The sequence below is a fragment of the Syngnathoides biaculeatus genome, chromosome 11, assembly GCF_019802595.1.
Source record: "Syngnathoides biaculeatus isolate LvHL_M chromosome 11, ASM1980259v1, whole genome shotgun sequence".
Classification (NCBI taxonomy): Eukaryota; Metazoa; Chordata; class Actinopteri; order Syngnathiformes; family Syngnathidae; genus Syngnathoides; species Syngnathoides biaculeatus.
Genome location: NC_084650.1, coordinates 17,499,220 through 17,520,291, shown reverse-complemented (window position 1 = coordinate 17,520,291; position 21,072 = coordinate 17,499,220). Strand labels below are relative to the sequence as shown.

Sequence of the window (21,072 nt, the reverse complement as noted above, 5' to 3'; positions counted from 1 at the left end):
CCGGTTCACCCGCCGACCCAATGACGATCACCGCTGTGGAAAATGGACGGAAGGACTGATGCGTTCCTGACGTAAATCCTCCGAACGCGGTGTGTCGTCGAGTGACTCCCGGAGCCGCCGCGTTAGCTCCCCGGTGCTGAATCCGCTGGGCTGCGCGTCGGTAGCACGCACGGGAGTCCGTCCAAAGGTGGAAGCCAGGCAAAGCCCCCGGAAACAGGAGAAGGCCCCGGCTGGTCGGACGGACACACCAGGGGGCGAAGGGACATCGCCGGTACGCTGTTTGGATCCGAATCAGCACGGTTAAATAGAATGTGGTACACGGCGTGCGTCACTCGACGATACGTTCCCCGACAGCGCCTCTTTTTAACCGGGTCGGACCCTTGAGGAGCTCGGGCATGGGACCGCAAGGATTTAGCCACCGTCGAGCTAGCTAACGGGGGGGGGGGAGTGGGGTGCACGGATAGCAACTTTTTTTCCCTTACTCGCTGAGTTTTTATTAACCTAAACTGGGGATAATTATGAGTGGTCGAGGAGTGCGTGTAGGCGAATAGAAATCATTTTTAATCATTGTCTCGGCCTCGCTTTTGAAGAAAGGAAAGGGGTTGGGGGGCAGGCCTGTTAAATGTTTCGAGGAGGCGCGAAGCTAATCCGTTAGCCGCTCCAAGTTAGCTCCCCGTCCGTCCGCCGCAAATGAAGGAGTACAAAGTGGTCGTGCTGGGCAGCGGCGGCGTCGGCAAGTCGGCGCTGACCGTCCAGTTCGTCACCGGCACCTTCATCGAGAAGTACGACCCCACCATCGAGGACTTCTACAGGAAGGAAATCGAGGTGGACTCGTCGCCGTCGGTGCTGGAGATCCTGGACACGGCGGGCACCGAGCAGTTCGCCTCCATGCGAGACTTGTACATCAAGAACGGCCAGGGGTTCATCCTGGTCTACAGCTTGGTGAACCAGCAGTCTTTCCAGGCAAGTGTTGTACACACAACTTATGTGAGAAAACTTACTTTCGGTTTAAGTCTGTTACGGTGAATGAGGGATAGGTTCCAGGCCCACCCCGTGTACGATAAATGAAAATCCACAATCCACAGCAACCATATAGACGTAAAAATCAACATGGTAGGGCTGCCTTTCATTAATATTAAATCGCCACAACAAATGAAAAGTACGTCAGTGTGCTAACGTTCTTTATTTGAACCATTTTCAAACTTGACTACCTCAGTTTATTGTGGGGATGCATTCCAGACCCACCCAGAAAGGCGAAAATTGGTTGATACAAAGAGACCATAGAAAAACTCAAGTCGTTTTAGCTCCCTCGCATGTTTTTAAACATTAACTGAATTTACGATAAACAATTAAAATTGCACTAAAACTACAATCATACTTTTTAAAGTTAGTGTTTCTCACGCTGTTGCTGTCAAGAAATGGGAGGGTACGTACAGTGAAGGAAATAAGAAATTTGAACACCCAGTGGATGACCGTAGCCACGTATTGTGAGCTTTTGGGGAACAACCTCTTTCCCTCAGTCAGAGCATTGAAGATGGGTCGTGGCTGGGTCTTTCAACGCGACAATGACCCAAACCACAAAACCTGGAAAATCAAGGAGTGGCTCTGTAAGAAGCATATCAAGGTTCTGGCGTGGCCTCGCCAGTTTCCAGACCTAAGCCCGTCTTAAATTTGCCAGTGAGCATTTGGATGATACAGAGGAGTCATGGGAGAAAATTTTGTGGTCAGATGAGACCAAAGTTGAACTTTTTGGTCATAATTCCACAAACCGTGTTTGGAGAAGACGAATGATGAGTTCCATCCCAAGAACACCATCCCTACTGTGAAGCATGGGGGTGGTTGGATCGTGTTTTTTTTTTTGGGGGGGGGAGGGGGGGGTTCTGCACTTGGGACAGGACGACTGCACTGTATGAAAGAGAGAATGACCGCGGCCATGTATTGTGAGATTTTGGGGAACAACCTCTTTCCCTCAGTCAGAGCATTGAAGATGGGTCGTGGCCGTGTCTTTCAACATGACAATGACCCGAAGCACACAGCCAGGAATACCATGGAGTGGCGCCATCAAAAAACGTATCAAGGTTCTGGCCTGGCCTAGCCAGTCTCCAGACATAAACCCAATGGATAGGTTTCCGATGACGTCACCACCGTCCGCCATTTTGTGTGTCTAAAGCAAGGGAAGCGTTTATGTCAACAAAGCAAGCTAGCCCCTTTGGTCCGATAATATGGACCACACGTGCGTAGTTTGGGGCTGTACTAATCGCACTGAATCTGGGCAAACAAAGAGGTCGTATTTTGATATTCCTAAGGTCGTTGTCAACCAGGGAAGTAAAAACTAAGCGACTGTCGATAGAAAGACGGAATCTACGGTTGTCGAGGATCAACCGAGCAGGATTTCTTCCTGATCCAACAGAGACGCTATAAAGTTGGCTTGTTTAATTTTGTAACGCTTAACGTTTTCAATTAAATACTTGAGGCAACAAGGAATGAATAAATTATGTATTCTGCACAAAGGTATGACAGAGAATTCTTTAAGAGAGAAAAAAATCGACTTACATATTTAACTGCAGAGGGCGGTAACTGGTCAGACAACTCTTCTATAACTGTCTTGTTATCCCGTAATTTTACTGACAGCTCGCCTGCAAAAAGAAGGGCAGCCACTTTTCCAAGACTGGCCATACAGGTACAGTGACCGGAGAGAATGCAGCCATCTTTTTGGGATATGATCCAGGGACGTAGTAGTGGATCGGTCGACCTCTGAGAATGTCTTACTCGAGCCGCCATTAAACACTGATTACCGATCACCCGTTGCAGTACATCTTGAACCCACCCACTTACAAAGTCATTGTAAGCTTGTAAAGACTTGTAAACCTTTAGCTCATTAACTGTATATGCGTGCACAGAATTCACGTGATAATTAACGATATCGGATGTGTAATGTCAGGGTAGGCTTCCACATCGTCACTCAAGTCGCTTGGTTGAAATTCGTATGGATCTTTGCTGGCGATGTCCTTCAATTTCTCCAAGTATCTGGCTCTGCTTAAAGTGTCAAACGTGTTTTTGTCCACTACGTTTGCATTTGCTTTAAACGACGTCATAACTTTTACACCAAACGGAAAAATTAACGATACAAAAAAAACTTTGCGCTTCACCATTCACCTATGTTCTCTGAACTCTTAAGACACACAGTATGGCATACGTCGCAAGGCATGATGGGTAATCGGAAACCTATCCATGGAAAATCTTTGGAGGGATCTGAAACGCCGCGTTTGTCAGCAACAGGCCCAGAAACCTGTCTGATCTTGGGAAGATCTGTGTGGAGGAGTGGGCCAAAATCCCTCCCGAAGTGTGTCCAAACCTAGTGAACAACTACAGGAGACGTTTGACCTCTGCAATTGCAAACAAAGGCTACTGTACCAAATATTAACATTGGTTTTCTCTGGCGTTCAAATACTTATTTGCAGCTGTATCACACAAATAAATTGTTAAAAAAAATCATACATTGTGATTTCTGGATTTTTCTTTTTAGATGATCTCTCTCACAGTGGACATCCACCTATGATGAAAATTTCAGGCCCCTCCATGATTTCCAAGTGGGAGTACTTGCAATATAGCAGGGTCTTCAAATACGTATTTTCTTCACTGTATAACATAATTTTGAGGAAATGAAAAGAAGACTGGCATAATTCTCAAAATAAGAGCTAAAGCCTGGTGGCTTCATGGTATTTGTCTCTCCATGTTGTCTTTTACTGGAGAACGGACACAGAAAACCCCGCTTATTCATATTCTTTTATCCAGTTCCCTGCTTATCAGTTGTTTTTCCAGGTTTTTATTTTTCGATGGCACTCAGAAGTAGAGCTTAGGAACATCTTTGTGTTGTTGTGGGTTGTGTCACAATACAGTGTGTAAACACAGGCTTTGCTGTCGCTGTCATGTCACGCTTAAAATATGGGAAAGAGAAGAGAATTTAGAGAGAGAAAACAGATCATAAAGAATTGGGCAAAAATACACATTATAAAAGGTTTGAATCAATACTTATTTATCATCATCCCCACAATGGTCGCAGGATGGATTTTTATCAATATTGTAGTCACGATTATTCATCATGTTAGGAAAAGATGTTTTCATTGTTCTACTGTTTGACAAACTATCAGTTTTCAAAATGAATTTTCGAAAAAGCATGTATTATTATGGCGGCACAGTGGCTCAGCTCGTAAACCGTTGGCCTCACAGTTCTAAGGTCCCGGGTTCAATCCCAGACAGGCATGTGTGGAGTTTGCATGTTCTCCCCGTGCCTACGTGGTTTTCCTCCGGGCACTCCAGCTTTCCTCCCACATCCCAAAAACATGCAACATTAATTGGACACCTTAAATTGTCCCTATTTGTGATTGTGAGCGCGGCTGTTTGTTTCCATGTGCTCTGCGAATCGCTGGCAACGAGTTCAGGGTGTACCCCGCCTCCTGCCCATTGACAGCTGGGATAGGCTCCAGCACTCCCCGTAACCCTTGTGAGGATAAGTGGCAATCGAGCCATTGTTTTGCTACATTCTGTCATTTGGATTCTGAACTGGGGGGGAAAAAATGTCCTCAATTAATTTTTATGCCCTCCTCCACCAGGACATCCGACCCATGCGAGACCAAATAGTCCGAGTGAAGCGTTTTGAGAAGGTGCCGCTAATCCTGGTGGGCAACAAGGTGGACCTGGAGTCAGAGCGCGAGGTGGCCGGCTCGGACGGCCGGGCCCTGGCCCAGGAGTGGGGCTGCCCCTTCATCGAGACCTCGGCCAAGAGCAAGACGATGGTGGACGAGCTGTTCGCCGAGATTGTGCGGCAGATGAACTATTCCACGCTGCCGGAGAAGCAGGAGCAGTGCTGCACCGCCTGCGTGGTACAGTGACCAAGAGGTACGGATGCGCCGTCGCACTCGCAAATCTGCACAGTCGAGCATGAAAAATCACACCCGTAAAATTTGTTACGAGTAGAAATAATTCAAAGACGTCGCTTATTTTATGTAGTCTTGTTCCCTCTAAGTTGCGCTACTGCGCACTTGTCGCACACTCTCAGCGCACATGAAAACCGATCCAGCGCAGTGAACCACAGCCAGACCTCTTTTTTCCATTTCTTTTTTTAACACGGAAGCACACTGTCTCTGACAACAAGCTGCTGTTCAGCCAACATCTACTTCCTATTTTACCTGACACCGCCCCCCTCCGCTCTTAAAGGGGTACACTCATAATTACAACCAGAACACACACACAGCTTAATATATATCAAACTGCATATAAACTGCAATGAGGCCAGGCGAAAAGTCGAAGTCTAGGCATCGTTGCTAAGCAGACAAGAAGTTCATAATAAGTTGTTAGTAAAATCTAGCATTGTGGAATTCGTAAGTATTGAACGCCTTCATTATCTTAGATTGTCGGCCAAATGTGTCAGTCGTGACAAATCTATTCTTTACTCACAGCAGACTTAACGACAATCTTATAAAACAATTTTTTTTAAAACCGAAGATTGTCTGGCATTTGACGTTCCTGGTCAGGAAGGGGCAGAATTGGGACACAAACAGCCCTATTGTTTTTCATCTGCGGACTGGGCTCAAGGTGGAAAGTTCCCGCCTCCGCATCCTCAATCATCTCGTCACAAATTCAATCGCTGCCACGTTTATGAGTGATGTGGTAAAAGGACTCTGAAAATAAACGGTTGATGGCGGCGTAATCACATCTATATAGCTTTGAATCCATGTCGTCTGTAGGCAGAGGTTCCGCTGCATACAATTCCAAATTTTGTTGCTTTCTTATTTTGAAGTGGTAAAAGAAGCTTGACAGTCATTTTATTTTTGTCAAAAATTACTATCTTTAGTATCTGTTATTTATTGAATGGTACAATGTCTTAAAAATAAGGCAAACGTTCCGCCGACGCACATTTGCCCAATCACAGATCCGAGCAGCAGCCACAGCATTTTTTTAACGAATAAGCATGGATGTGCTATGTGTTCATGTGGAGCTTTTTCCAAACAAGTAAACAAAAGGCAAAACTGTCCTATTGGCTCCTTAGAAGAGGGGAAACTTTTAAGGAATCTGGTGTGCGTTCCCGAGCTATCGAAGAAGTATAGCATGGCAAAATTGACAATCGGCACCATTCTGAAAGACAAGGATGCCCTCAAAGCAAGTTGATGTTGCTAAAGGAGCAACCGTGTTGACCAAGCAGAGGCCAAAGATCTTGGAGCCAGTCGAAGAGTTGCTTCTTATTTTCGTAAACGATTAGCAGTTAGCTGGGGATAGTGTTGGCGAGGAAGGGAGGAGATGTCGTCTGAGTCTGAAGGCAGGAAGGATGTCTCGAGTGCCGATATAAAAGCGCCAAATGGAACGACATCCATAGTTTTGCAGAACTCGTTCACCCTTACAAAGCAGTATGTTGCAGAGCACTGCAACATTTCAATGACGTTGTTATGAGCCACTTCAGGAAGGTGCTTAAAAGACGGCAGAAATAGTCTACATTAGATTCTTTCTTTCTTTGTTAAAATGGGGCGAGTCACCCCCACCGAAGACATTTGAAACAGTTTTGCATTGCTTTTTCTTTTGTTCCATTGACCCTACCTCTAGTTGCAAGTTGAATTTTTTTTTTGTACGTTATGTACTTTCTGTGCAAATAAAAACTATTTGTTTCTTTTCCCCCTCATTATTGCTTGTTTAAAGTTATCCTGCACTTTTGGTAATAAAAAAGGTTTACAAGGCTGGGGGCTAAGTTGCTACAGATAAGCGAATATACTCCTAGCCTAGCGTACTCTACTACTAAAGCATACATTTTAAGCAAAAATAAATATATTTCTTATTTCTTTTTACTATGCAGTTTATTATCAGGAAGAGCTAAAAAAAAAAAAAAAAAACGCTTAAAACAATGTTTAAGGCTTGGGGCGCATAATTCCTTTTTCCATTCATTTTAATGGGTAAACACGCTTCGGTTTTTGAACATTTCGGTTTTCAACTGGCCTTCTGGAACAAATTCTCTCTCTTTCTCTCTCTCTACATATATGTATATTTATATTCATACATACACACACAGTCTTTCCATGGCATGGATTTTCACATAATAAAAGGTTTGTTTTTGTCCCCTTTCCAGATGCAGCGTTTGTTTGGATCAACAGAAGCAAACGGGAGGGGGAGACACTTTGAGACCATCCCCACCACAGAAGGTGGCTCTCCTGCTAACGAAGGTTCTCGAGCATCTTAATGCATCGGAAAGCTAATGGCTCCTATTTTTGATGTCCTAACTGCTAACAGGATGTTTTTAATGCCACTTTAAGAGCCTTGAAAGGGACACAGAGACTTGACACGGAGGAAACTACTCTTGGATTTCATTCTTCTTCCCCCACTCCCACCCTCGTTTTAGTGAGAAGTCTCCTTCAAGTGTATGAAACAAGTGTTTGTGAGGATGCAGCTCCTTTTTAAAGCTGCTTCAATCACAGTTATAGACTTTGACTTGTATTATGGAAAGTCGTCAGGGCATTTATTCCATTGCCTTGATATCCATCTTAAGGTCCGTGTGCTGGTACAATCTTCGTCCTCACTCGTAAGATCATTCAGCACACAAGTAGAAGCGATAGGCCGCATTATTAGAATAACTACTGTTGGACCTGAATAAGTTCAATAGGTGAAAGTTCATGAAGTCGTTTATAATTTGGGCCAACACGAACTGAACACTTTATTTTTCTGCTTGATGGATGTTTGGAGAATGTACTCTCTCTCTGTGGCATCTCTAAGCGGTTTTTGAACGGCGGTTCGTTTTCAGTCCATAGCGCGGCAGTTTCCCTTAAGCGGCGCAGCTTTCCAGTCGTGACGAAATGCACGGTCCAATTTACATGCACGTCGCCTGATTCAGCCAACGAAATCTGCTTTTCAGGCGGGGATCCGTGACCGCATTCAGACTGAAAGTGGTGAAAGTTCAATAATTGATAGATCAAGGAAGAGAACATTTGGAACAAATATACAAAAATAAAAAATTATACAGTGAAATAGAATAGATGGGCCTTTTTGGTGAGAGCACTTGTTAATAGTGCATATGTGCAACACCATTATGAGACAGAACAAAGGTTTGGAGCAAAGATATCCTTTGAAGAAATTTCAATTAAGTTTGTCGTCGAAATGTAAAACTGAGAAGCGGAAAAACTGTTTTTATTTTTATGAAGTTTAGCACTTATTTGAACACACAAGTTTCACGGTTTATGTGCTTTTGTTTTGAATGCAGCCCTACTTATGTTTAGTCCATGAGACGATACTACACAGTTATGCTTCTAATTAAGGAGAATTTTTAAATTGGCATATTTTTTTGTTTTATGCCATTTTTCAAACAAAACGACATACGTCAAACACCTAATTTTACTTTTAGTGGGTATGCAGGCGTAAGGTATTTCAGAAAAGAACAAGCATGACAAAAAAACAGAAAAGAATATGGGCCTTATTACATCTATCATATTTTGAGGAAAAGAATACATATTTACGTGCGGAGAAACTATTAGCTACTTCGTTTTTGGAGTGGTGAAGTTATTTTAAAAAAGCTAACTCTTCATTCGGTTCATTTAATAATTTCTGAATTCTCCCAACACTGACAACAACTGTCTTGCGAGCTTGCTCCCCCCACGCACACAGCTTAACTACTTTTCAATTTTTTGTACACTAGTAGCACAACATTGGCCAATTCTTAGGATGATAGGTTACTAGTAAGGCAACACTGTGCTGGTAGACATCTGCCTGAGACTGGAACTACAAGTGAACTGCAAGATGTTAACTTGTACAATTTTGTTGCTGGTAGTACTAGTAGCGTGCATTTTGCCTAGTAGTTTTAAGACAGTAAAGCACACTAGTAGGATAACAGTCTTACTGACAACACACAACTATTCCTACTTTTGGCCTACTAGTATGTAATTAAACCTTACTAGCAAATTACTCTACTCCACTAGTACCAATACTAGGCCCAGGGAAGGTGGTAGTTGGAAAAACATTACTATCAAAACAGTTGTTCTCCCCCAAAAAAAGTATTGACAACAAATTAAAAAAAAAAAAACAATTGTTCTACTAGTGCGCTAAATTGTCTTCATAGTAAGGGCAAAGAGTGTACTCGTACATGGACCTTAATATAGATATAATGGATATCAAATAAATGTTCAAAAAGGGTTTCCATACATCAGTGTTTTTGGAATTTGAACAATATTTCATATTACGGCAACATTTTTTATTTGAATTTTAAGCATGCGCACTTAAGTTGCTCTTCTAGCTCACTGCTCATTTTATTTTTTTATTTTTATTATTTTTTTTGTGAGGGGATCTTATTTCTGGAAATGATGACAGGATGTTTGACTATATGGAACAATTTTTTTATTTTTATTTTTTTTGCTGTTAAGGCCATTGTTCAATCGATAAATCTGCATGCTCCAAATTGAAAATGTTTTACGCAGTCTTTTTGAGGTGATTTAAAAAAGAGAAAAAAAAGAGCCATGTTCCTGTATCAAGGCCTGAATTCTACGGCGCCTCGGATACGCAAGCGCACGGATCACGCCGACGACTATCTTCCTCGTTCGCGTTTTCTCCCAACGTCTCTGAGACGGATTGCGGAAGGACCAAAGCAAGCGCACACTTCTCCATGGAGATTTTGTTTTCATCATTTAAACATGGGGATTCATTTTTTTTTTTTTTTGGTTGATGTTTATTCAATAACTCCAGCTGCAACATGTGAAGCAGATTTAACATTGCTTTCTGTATTTTTTTTTAATAGTATATTTATTAAAAACTAACGATGTGAGTAGCCAGTTTTAAACATTTTATTTTCTACTAGTTTTCTGCTTTGGTGACATCAGGCTACAATTTGTTTTGTTTTTTTTTTTTTAACTGAGCTGAGAATTTAACAGAGCCTTAAAAAAATGATTTCTGGTGTATCCCGGTGTCTTGTTTATTTCCCCACTAACGGCCATTATCGGGTAACACATGCGTGATTATGCAAAATGTTTACATCCTCAAATATTAACTAAGATATACAATTTTGCTGCGTGGTGACTTGTGGTCATAGTTAAAAGGTGCTAATCCTAACACTAGTAGCTTCCTTATAAAGGATATCTGCTATTGTTTATGTCCAGTGGACAGTTAAGGTATTATTTATTTCCACTAGCAGGATGACTTTGGGATTTCAGTAGTTTTACTAGTGAGACAGCTGCACTAAACTACTGGTGATGCCTCAAATGTTAACTAGCATAATTTTATGCCACTACTGTATTAGCATGCAGTTCATTGGTACAGTTTTACCTCACTAGAACTAGCCTTTTCTAGTATGCCAAAGTAAAACAACAGGTGACGAGAAAATGTATCAACTACGATATTAAAAGCGATTTGAGCCTTTATTAAATGTACTTGAAGCAGGTTACTGGTGTGTAATATGGTACTGGTTTGGGTGTAGTGGTGTTACTTGTGCAGCACAGTACTAGTAACTTTCTTTGCATACTCCTATAGTGCTCGTGCGCATGACTTTCGCCATTTTCACGGCGCCATATAGCCGGTCAAACAGAGCCGCTCGACATTGCGGGAGAGATTGAACCAGAGGACAATATTTACAATACCTGAGACTTGTTGTGCTGTTGGTTTTCACAACAGACAAGATAGATATTCAAAGACATCATTCTATGAAATACCAGCTGAAAAGATCCATGGATTTCTGCAATTAAACATGAAGGACGGTGCCCGACCAAAATACGCACACGCCTGTGTAGCGATTGCTTCATTTCAGGTAGCCATTATTATTCTTAATCTCAAATTACCAAAAAAATGTTGTAATGACAAATTGGCTCATTTGAAAACAAAAAACTTGCAGAGGTTTACGGAGGTTAAGTGTCATTGCAATTTCTTCCATATACAATCCATGGAAACGACTCTGGCCTCTTTTTTTTTCTTCCTCAATCATTTAATGAATGTGAGGTTGTGTAAAACCAGGGGTCATTCATTTAAATATGCTTACTCTATGCTGAGTTTATCTAATTTTTCCACGTACCATTATTTGTTTTCACCTTTTAAATGTCTGACGGTATCAAGACAAGACTGGGCGTCGTGCTGCAAGACATTTCCGTGTAGTCTCCAACCGATTTAGCATTGAGCAATGCTTAGCTTGACCGGTAATATGGCGAGGTAAACAAATGTCACGTGATTTTATGACGCAGTGCACGAGTTCTGTACACCAAGAACGCCACTTGTGTGAAAATGAATCGACTACAGTATTAAAAGGGTCTTTTGACTAGCTGGCCCAAGTTCTACTAGTATGCTGAATGGGTGTTATGAGAGGACAACGAGGAAGTACGAATACATGGACCTTGAGCTAGTGCATGACGCATGTTTATTAATTAATTACTAATAAAATAGCACAGTAGTTTATGAGTAAGGTTTAAATGTGTACAATTAGGATGAGAGTGGCACTTGAGTACATTCCAGAGTAAAAAAAAAACACTTGTTATAGTCCATCCAAAGTTTTCTACCATTGATTTTTCTTACTAGTGAGGACAGAGAGTGTAATACAGTACTGTATTAATGTGGATAACAAGCATATTGCATAAATGCAAACTGATGAAGTTCCACCTCCGACCGTTAAAGGCAGCATCTTATTTTCATTTCGATGCTGTGACGTCATGCGGAAAATCCGGAAAGTCGAGTGAGATGTCCGTCGTGAGATGTCCGCTTCCGTGTTACTGATGACGCTTTAAAGTACTGAGAAAAAAGTGTTGAAATTACAACATTTTTTTTCATTTTTCAGCGATGAAGACTGTGTTTGTCACTGTGGGCACAACGAGCTTTGACGACCTCATTGAGGAAATTACGTCTGCCGAAGCTATTAAGGTTAGTTCAAGTTGTCACTGATAGACGTGTACATTTGAATCTTCCCCCCCCCTCTCTTCCATCAATTAAATATAATTACTTTGATAAATTCGCACGCAGCTGGTGAAGCGTTGGCCTCACAGTTCTGAGGACCCGTGTTCAATCCCTATGTGGAGTTTGCGTGTTCTCCCCGTGGCTGCGTCGGTTTTCTCCAGGAACTCCGGTTTCCTCCCACATCCCCAAAAACATGCATGCATCAATTGGAGACTCGAAATTGCCCTTAGGTGTGATTGTGAGCGCGACTGTTGTCTGTCTCCATGTGCCCTGCGATTGGCTGGCATCCGGTTCAGGGTGTACCCCGAAAAAAAAACACAAACTGTAAACTCCACCTTTAAATACAACATCCATTACAGTGGTTCCCTTCACTGGGACAAAAATATAAGTACTTCACCTTTGAGTGAAATGTGCCCAGCTGCAAATACACAGCCGTTTGTAACTGCCTATAAATATTACACAAGATGATTTCCTAAATGAAGCTCCTCCCTTCAATATACCACAAGATGGGGCCAAATCTGTCATTTTATAATAAACATGGCTTTAGCAAATTTGCTAATGCCATTCTGTAACTATACAAAGGTACCTTTTTTTTTTCCTCAATGAATAAGCCAGTGTTTGTTATTCTGCCACCAGGCATTAAAGCGTCGCGGCTACAAGCGTTTGGTTCTCCAGGTGGGAAGAGGATCGGTTCTCCCGGATCCTGAGAAATTTCCGCATGTCAACCTGGAGGTTTTTCGCTTCAAAAACTCCATCGCGAAGGACATGGAGGAGGCAGACCTCATCATCAGCCACGCGGGCAAGTACACACTAACGCCCATGTTCTGTCCAAAAGAGTTTAACTCGGGGAGTTGCACACAGAATTCCAAATTTGTAGGTACTCATGTAGGTCTGTGGACAATCACAATCAGGGGGCCGAAAGCAGAATTTGAGCCCCCCCTAGTTCTGCCAGTAATATTGGTCATGAATTGTTAAAATTCCCCTTGAAGGGTACTGTAATAAGGAGTGTAATACATTTTTTTTTTAAATGACAACAAATAGGACTAGGTGATAAATTGAAATTTCATCGTGATTCAGATTTTCAATTTTCTTAATCATAACCGCCCGCTGAGTGTTTGACATAAAATCAGAATGAAGTTTTACTGTTTTAGGTCAGCTAGGATTACAAACAATATTTCTACTTGCTAAATGCCGGAATATTGAGAGAAGGATATTTTTTAACAAATATATATAATAGACAATACAGTCACCACAGTTGTCCCAATGTTTTGAAAGGCTGTGTTTATTTTTTTTTTATAGTTCTTTACTAATATTTTGAATATATTATTATTTTAGTTTTTACGAATTCATTTTGTAGTTGTTCTATTAAGTTATCTTTAAAGTTGAGTTTTTGTAGGTAAAAAAATACTAAGCTTCAAAATCAATTAATTATGTTTATTCATCGTGATTTCAATTTCAGTCAAAATAATTGTGATCATTAATTTTTCCATAATCGTCCAGCTCTAATAACAAGAGCGGACAGGTGTTGATTTACACATCTGAAATGATAAAACACCGAACGGGATGAATGATTTTGCATCGGCGCTCAACTTGTGGGCAGAGTGACAAGATGAAAGACCTGTTCATACTTCATCCTGTATTTTTTTTAGTTTATTTTTTTAAATGATCGCACACACTATTAAAACATGAGTGACAAGACATAAAATGAACACCAGAAATCGCCGGTGGACTTTTTTTTGACACAGCGGGGTTCTGTACGTGGATCTTGTTTCTGTCAGGGGCCGGAAGCTGCTTGGAGGCCCTCGGCGCCGGTAAAGCGCTGCTGGTGGTGGTCAATGACAAGTTGATGGACAACCACCAGCTGGAACTGGCCAAGCAGCTGCACATGGACTCACACTTGCTCTACTGCACTTGCACGTACGTAATGTTCTGTAGTGTACAGAAGTAGCTCTCATGGAGGTTCCTGTTTGACACAAAAACCTTTGTCGATTTACAATAACAAATGAATGCGATTTTGTTTTGTTGCATGATGAGTGTGAATCTTAGTGAGAGTCTTACTTTTTTTTTATGTTCTCCTCTCTCAGCACACTGACAGAAATGCTGAGGAGCATGGACCTCTCTGTACTTCGGCCTTTTTTGCCCGGTCAGCCACAGAAGTTTGCAAACTTTATGGACAAAGCTCTTGGACTCCAGTGAATGTGGCCTAATCGTGGGACTAATTAATATAACCGCCCTCCTCCCGCTCTGCCAACCCCCCCACCCCCCCACCCCACCCCCCACACACATACTTTCAACACCCATGACATGAACTGCTCGGCTGCGTGAAGATCCGTTGCCACTTTCAAGGGACAGCCAGACTCCGCCGCACTGTCTGGATACATACCGTCTTGCAGAAGCATATGCAGTACATCCTGTATCTAACGGGTGCGATAGTATGTCAAAGTCAAAAGGTAAGCAGACCTGCATTTGGTTTTATCTGATATTATTATTAGCATTGTATTAGCATTATTATAGCGTATTATTTATAATTATATTATTATTACTACCGTATTATTCTAGCATCATTATAGCGTATTTGCATTGGCTGGCAGCGTTAGCTTCTGATAAGCAGTGCATGCTCGTTAAGGTTGTTTGACAAAAGAATGCCACGGACATTTTATCAAAAGACGAGGGAACTTTTTTAAGTTGTCGAAAAGAAAGGCATAATACATCTCCTTTAAACAACACCATTATGTCTAATCTCCTATCTTTAGTAGGGAACAGGAGGTTTTATCATTGTTGTCCACCACCCTACAGTATGTATGTGTGCCAAAGTGCACTTTTCAGGTTGTTTTGTCTACGCTATGTCAGTCACCTCAGGCTCATATGCTTTGTAAACCTCGCTACAATCAGGCCAATAATGAATCACGTTCATTTATCCCTTTCCCCACCTCGCATATATGCACAGAACTCCCAATTATCGTGGGGTATGTCTTCCAGACGCACCCATTTGTGGTGAAAATCTGCAGTCATCTTCAGCGCCTGTTCTCACTCATGCTGTGAAGTCATGAGAGACTATCGTTTGTCTTTGAGGGAACAAAAATAAGGCTAACATGCCCGGTTCGCTAAATAAGAACCAAAGCATGCATTGTCTTTCTCACTCCCATCTAAGGTTTACTGTAAAACTGACACATAAAACATGAGAATTAAACATTGTATATTTAAACACCAAAACCTCCAAAAACAAACCATAGGATGATGAAAGTCTGCTAGCTTAATGCTAAAATATCATGGGATTCATAGATGTGCTAACAGACATTAGCATAGATTTTATGGTCATTTTGAATCCTTCAAACAACTGCTACTTTATCATGAAATTGTAACATATGCAGCACAACAGAAATAATGTTTAAACAAAAATGTTCATCCAAACCACGTCTGCTAGCTTAATTCTACCATATGCGAAACATGGCATAGTTGTGCCAATGCTAATTAGCATAGATATTACAAAGTTTCTAACCCTTCAAACAATTACCGTAATTTCCGACCTACAAGCTGCGCCTTTTTTCACACGCTTTCAACCCTGCCGTTTATGCGGTGATGCGGCTAATTTTTGGATTTTTTTCTAACGGCCGCAAGGGTGCACTCGACCGGAAAAGGCAAGAATGAGACTTGTAGAATATATATGCCGAGGAAGTCACTTTTACCTACCCTGTTAGCGCTGCGCTAGCGTGTTGCTGCTGTGTTACTGGCGTGTCTCAGTGATATTTACTAAGTTTAATTTCAACTGGCGGTGTTAGCACTAGCTTTAGCGCAGCGCTAGCGTTAGCACTAGTGTTAAACTCTTTCTGTGTACCGTCTTTGTAAATATCTCGTGTTTCAATGTGGACACTTGCGACTTGGTGTATGTACGTACCACATGGTATTTCCTTTACAAACGTACTCGGTGAGGCTTGTAACCAGGTGCGCTCTGTAGGTCGGGAAATACGGTACTGCTTTACACACAGACTAGCATCATATACAAACCAAGCATACAGTCATCCTCTCAGGCATATTTTCTCCGTTCTTTGGTAATCGCTCCATTTTAGTAGGGGACCTTCTCTGCCTCTTCTTCTCACCTTTAATTACACTGCACTTCTTCCGTTCCGAGCCCAGTGCCGTGTGGCATGTGGTGGCACAACTCTAAATTCGGACCAGCTTGGATCATGTAAAGCCAATTAATAAATTGACATCTTAAAATCCGCAGTACAGCGGGGGTCCGTTTGGCACTTTTATACAAATGAGATTAGACCTTCCAATCAAAATTGATATGTCGTTGAGGTAATTCTCCCGTCATACTTGTGCAACTCATAGGCAGGGTAGATGCACTATTTGGAGAGTAATCCGATAGTCAAGGCAAGGTTACACACATTCACACGGATACACAACTCTATTAGCACCTGTTGGTACCCAGTATACTCGGGACTAAACTTTTGTTTTTGGGGAATTTTACAGTATCATACATGATTATTGCTCGGATCAAGTAAATATTTACACTAATAGCATTTAATCAAATGAAACAAAGTAACAGGAAGTTTGGAATCGAGTGCTGTTTGACGCAGCTTTGCTTTCTAATAATTCCATTTGGTACTCTTAAACAGGGTACACATACTGATTTTTAGCATCTCAACCAAAATTTAATATGAGAGACGCCATATGACAAAGACAAAAATCGACATTTGTGTACTGTCTACTCACACGGTGTGGTGTACTCCAGAAGACCAACACAACATGCCACACATATCATGATATCTCCACTGACAATCATGAATCTGCTTCATTGCAGATGAACGTAGATCTCAGTGTTGAGAACGCACATGGTAGATTTATGATCTGTAATATTGAAAAGGTTTGAAATAGATGAATATCAGACTAGAGTATTATCTGACTAGATTAAGAAGAAAAAAATCACATTTAACATACCTCACAACCAATGTTCCCTCTAAGCTGCGTAATTGCGCATTTGCGCACTACTCACGCACTCTCAGCGCAAAGGAAAACAGATCCAGCGCAGTGAACTACAGCCTGATGTCTTTTTTTTTAAAGGGGTAAACTCATAATTACAACTACAAACTACAACAATTACACTGGGGTATGTGAATAACAGAATAAAAAGTGGTGAAACTGGATGAGATTTTCTCTTTTTTTGAGTAAAATAAAAGTCTGGTCTGAAGCCAAAGTACAAAGTACAGGATGTGATGGCGTATAATGTTAAAATTCCACCTTGGCACAGCCTGATTGAGGATGAAAGCACAGACGATACGGTGCCCAAAAACCTAATTCTGTGTTTTAAATATAGGAGGCAACATGACATTAACCCTAAAACTGTTTGGGAGCATCATTCAGCTTTCAACATGCATTGCAAAACATATTCTGCAAGCAATAATTCAGTTTTACACCAAGAAAAACAGATGGGGATATCATTGTGGGTTAAAAACAAAAAATGAAACAAATTTGGAAGCGACATTTCAAATTTATAGTTAATAGTTGGCTTGGTATGTATTTGTACTGTCATGTATTTTTTTTGTGTGTGTGTTGACATTTTTAGTGTAATTTTGGAGAAAAACACAAAATTGTTCTTAAAAATGTTCTTATGGGAATGTAATCGGAACCTTTTGATGAGCGATGTAACTTCAATGGATGACACTGATTGAACACAGTGCATACGTCCGGTGTTTTTCACAGTGGTCAAAGGGGGCGCTCACGGGCTTAGCGTGTCTGCTCAGACACGTCAAAAATTAGAGGGAGCATCGCTCACAACAGAGAATGATTACACGATAATCTTTTAGAGACATCCAATAATCGGGCCTTCGCTGGCTTTGCTCACAAGGGCAAGGAAATCGTCAAATTGGACTCGACTATCGGTAGTCTACCCTGCTTTAACTGAAATTTAAAGTACGAGGGACCCACACCGCAGGATAATTGCTCAAGATAATCTTTCGACGACATTGGTTCTATGGTTTTTTGGGGATTTAAATGCCTCAATTCAACCTGATCATCGGTATGTATTGACCCTGCTTTAGACACGTCCCAAGGATTAGCCATTGTCGATACAGGTTTAGGATTTTGGTCTTTTTTTTTTGGTTGTTTTCTGAACAGATGAGGGTGGAGGAAAAAAAAAAAAAACAATTACCACTCCCCACACCACAGGATAATCGCTCACACTAATCTTTTTGAAATGGACTGCTACATAAAATCAGGCTTCTGCCAGTCTAGACAACGAGGTAATCAAAATGTTCATATTCAGCCCCGTTATCGCTTCAATTGAGATATTTCCAACACAACCCAACAATTCAGACCATAAAATACTATGAACCATTTGTATTTTAACTACCCTCCCCCCCCGCCCCCAACTTACCACCCCCATAGCAGCTAGTTCCCAACTGTTTGTAAGCCATCCGCTAGTTCAGACCGGTTCTGCCAGCTTGTTCAATAGGATCCACATGATGTTTGCGCAAAGCCAGATGTAATTTAATAAAGGTGGACACTCGCTCTTTCTCTTTTTGTCGCATGTGACTGCTAACTTGTGTTTTTCTCCCTTCCAACGTGCTTGCTTCCAACTTGCTGTTTTACATTGGTACCAAACACTGAAGTTCTTGTCATAAACCACCCAATGTGCTATTTTTGCTGCACAATTCCAGGAGCGCTTGAAGGCATGTTTCTGTCATTATTAATAATGAGTGTTATTTTTTTTTTGTTTTGGGGGTTTTTCTTGCATTGACACTTCTTCTTTTGACCCTGGAGGATCTTTGCTTTTATTTCCACATATGGGTACTATGAGATTGTTTCATTTTAAGATTCTGGAGGGACTCTTTTTTTTTTTTTTTTTTTTTTTTTTTTTTTTTTATAACTTTTGTCACAACTCAGGACGTGATCAGGACAATTGGGAACTCTGGAATCGTGGCGTATGTATGGCGTATCTGCTTGAGTTAATCACGATGACACAGACATACTTGGGGTCAGCAGGATTACGGTTTTCGTGACTGCGTGAAAACAAACCAATTTAAGACTGTTTTGCCAAGCGCTGCTGAGAACAATCCTTCTATTCATCAGAAGTAGAATGGCCTTAGGAAGATCATGAAAAGAGGAACAATTGGCTCGGTCCAACAGCCCCTTTCTCAAACAACTGCAGAAATTCGACCAAAAAAATTTCAAGGAAATTTTAGGATCAAACTAAGGCTCCAGACTGCCCCTTAATGGTTTAATGGCATTTTGTCCCCAAAATCTGAGACAGTGTAAATTTTTAATCTCCACGTGCATTGCAATAAATTACAATATGGTAGGAAACACCTTTTATTTCAGGGTTTATATGTTATATGGATTCATGTAACACTAAGGAAAATGCTTTTCAAAGGGCAATTTCCTGCCTAATTTCTACATGGAAAAATCATATTCATGCTTTCTTGATTGTTTGCGATGTAATATTGTAATTTCTAGAGATGAACTTTCGTTTTCTGTAGGAGTGCATCTCTAAAAAGAGATAAACATCAAGATTTTCAGTGTTTTCTTTCTCGGAAATAAACCTACCGTGATTTACGGCCTATTAGCCGCGACTTTTTTCCATGCGCTTTCAAACCTGCGGCTTATGCAGTGAAAGCGGCTAATTTGTGCAGTTTTTCTGACGGCCGCAAGGGGGCACTCGAGCGGAAAAGGTAAGAGTGAGAGGGTGTGACTTTTACCGGTATGGTTTTTTTTTTTGTTTATCCTCCCTGTTAGCGCGGCGCTAGCATTTGCGCTGTGCTAGCATGTTGCTGCTATGTTACTGCTGTGTCTCAGTGATTTTTTTTTTACTGGTATGTTTTTTTTTTTTTTAAACAGCTCTGTTAGCGTCGCGCTAGCGTGTTGCTGCTGTGTTACTGCCGCGTCTGTGATTTAGGCGTTTTTTTTTTTTTTTTAACCGGCCCTGTTAACGCCGCAGTAGCCTGTTGCTGCTGTTTTACTGCCACGTCTCAGTGATTTAGGTATTTTTTTATTTTAACCGGCCCTGTTCGTGCTGTGCTACTGTGTAGCTGCTGCGGTTGTTTTTTTTTTTTTTTTTTTTTCCCCCGGCCTTGTTCGTGCTACCGTGTTGTTGCTTTGTTAAGCTAAGCTAAACTATTTAAAGTTTGAAAGCTTTTTGTGTACCATCTTTCTTTGTAAATATCTCGTGTTTCAATGTGGGCACTTGCGGCTTTTACATAGGTGTGGCTTATACCAAATGGTATTTCCTCTACAAATGTACTGGGTGAGGCTTAAAATCAGGTGCGCTCTGTAGACCGGAAATGACGGTACTGTTGTCGTGCTTGTGGGGCATTTTTGTGAAGAATTATGTGAGTGAAATTAATTCAATGAAGTGCAAATTCTGCTGTCGCTACCTCACAACGTGGGCGAAACAAAAATTGCTGATAATATTGAGATGTCTAGGCCTAAACATTACATTTACATTTCTAGTATTTAAAATCTACTGTATAATTTATAAGAATATGAAGATGAGCGAGAGCAGGAGGGTTTGGCAGTGTGAAGGAGATTAGGAAGATCTCCTGGGTCAAGGTTATTGATGGCTTTGAAGGTGGAGATCAGTTTTATGTTGGGTACAGTATTGGACAGGGAGCCAGCGGAGTTGTTGTTATGTGATGAGTGGACGGAGGCCTTGTGGTAATACAGGAGAAGCTGTGTTTTTTTTGCAGTGATTTGAGGGGGTGAGCAAACAGGCAATAATCCAGGCGGGACGTGACGAGGCTATGAACAAGGACAGCAACAGTGTGGGGGCGGCGGGGGGAGGGAGTGATATGAATGGAGACGTTTGATGTTTCTTAAGGGAAAGTATGGAGAACATGTGATGTTGTTTACGTGTGCTTGGAAGGAGAGTTTGCTATCGAGGATGAGGCCCAGACACTTAACCTGGTCGACAGGGAAAATGGAGGAATTATCAAGTGTAATTGGGAAAAATATTTTTTTGGCTAGGATTGGCTTGATACCTGTGAGCAGGATTCAGTTTTATCAGTTAAATTGCAAAAAAAAAAGGCGGAGGAACGAGGAGTCGCAGTGATTTGCTTGAGAGGAGGAGGTGAGGTGGGAGTCGTCCACGCAACAGTGAAAGTCTTTGTTAAATTAATGGAGAATATTCCCAAGATGTAGGGTGTCAAAACATTTTTGTCACACGCCGCATCATAGTTGTGC

General features: G+C 41.4%; 2 protein-coding genes across 4 annotated transcripts; both read left to right on the top strand.

The window, feature by feature from the left end:
* Nucleotides 1–9,778, top strand: rap2c (RAP2C, member of RAS oncogene family). 2 transcript variants are annotated; one of them, XR_009797089.1, is made up of 4 exons: nt 1–963; nt 4,614–4,899; nt 7,115–7,187; nt 7,276–9,778. XR_009797089.1 is itself a non-coding variant. In XM_061834740.1 (3 exons), exons 1-2 carry the CDS (start codon nt 691–693, stop codon nt 4,890–4,892), a joined length of 552 nt encoding a protein of 183 aa, XP_061690724.1. In that variant the 5' UTR covers nt 2–690; the 3' UTR covers nt 4,893–4,899; nt 7,115–8,100. The 2 variants fall into 2 exon arrangements, 1 of the variants encoding a protein (XP_061690724.1); XM_061834740.1 differs by having other exon boundaries at nt 2–963; nt 7,115–8,100.
* Nucleotides 4,877–18,732, top strand: zgc:92907 (uncharacterized protein LOC436733 homolog). Of its 2 annotated transcripts, XM_061834738.1 has the most exons (6): nt 4,877–4,899; nt 7,115–7,208; nt 11,780–11,862; nt 12,532–12,694; nt 13,674–13,812; nt 13,980–18,732. In XM_061834738.1, exons 2-6 carry the CDS (start codon nt 7,115–7,117, stop codon nt 14,089–14,091), a joined length of 591 nt encoding a protein of 196 aa, XP_061690722.1. In that variant the 5' UTR covers nt 4,877–4,899; the 3' UTR covers nt 14,092–18,732. The 2 variants fall into 2 exon arrangements, with proteins under 2 accessions (XP_061690722.1, XP_061690723.1); XM_061834739.1 differs by lacking the exons at nt 4,877–4,899; nt 7,115–7,208 and adding an exon at nt 11,611–11,677.
* Nucleotides 18,733–21,072: the final 2,340 nt, after the last annotated feature.

Bases quoted from the DNA above. Each gene is read 5' to 3' on its own strand.
- rap2c (XM_061834740.1), top strand. From the start codon at position 691: ATGAAGGAGTACAAAGTGGTCGTGCTGGGCAGCGGCGGCGTCGGCAAG. The intron at 964-4,613 runs GCAAGTGTTGTA...CTCCTCCACCAG, and splicing joins TGAACCAGCAGTCTTTCCAG to GACATCCGACCCATGCGAGA.
- zgc:92907 (XM_061834738.1), top strand. From the start codon at position 7,115: ATGCAGCGTTTGTTTGGATCAACAGAAGCAAACGGGAGGGGGAGACAC. The intron at 11,863-12,531 runs GTTAGTTCAAGT...TTCTGCCACCAG, and splicing joins CGTCTGCCGAAGCTATTAAG to GCATTAAAGCGTCGCGGCTA. The intron at 12,695-13,673 runs GCAAGTACACAC...TGTTTCTGTCAG, and splicing joins CCTCATCATCAGCCACGCGG to GGGCCGGAAGCTGCTTGGAG.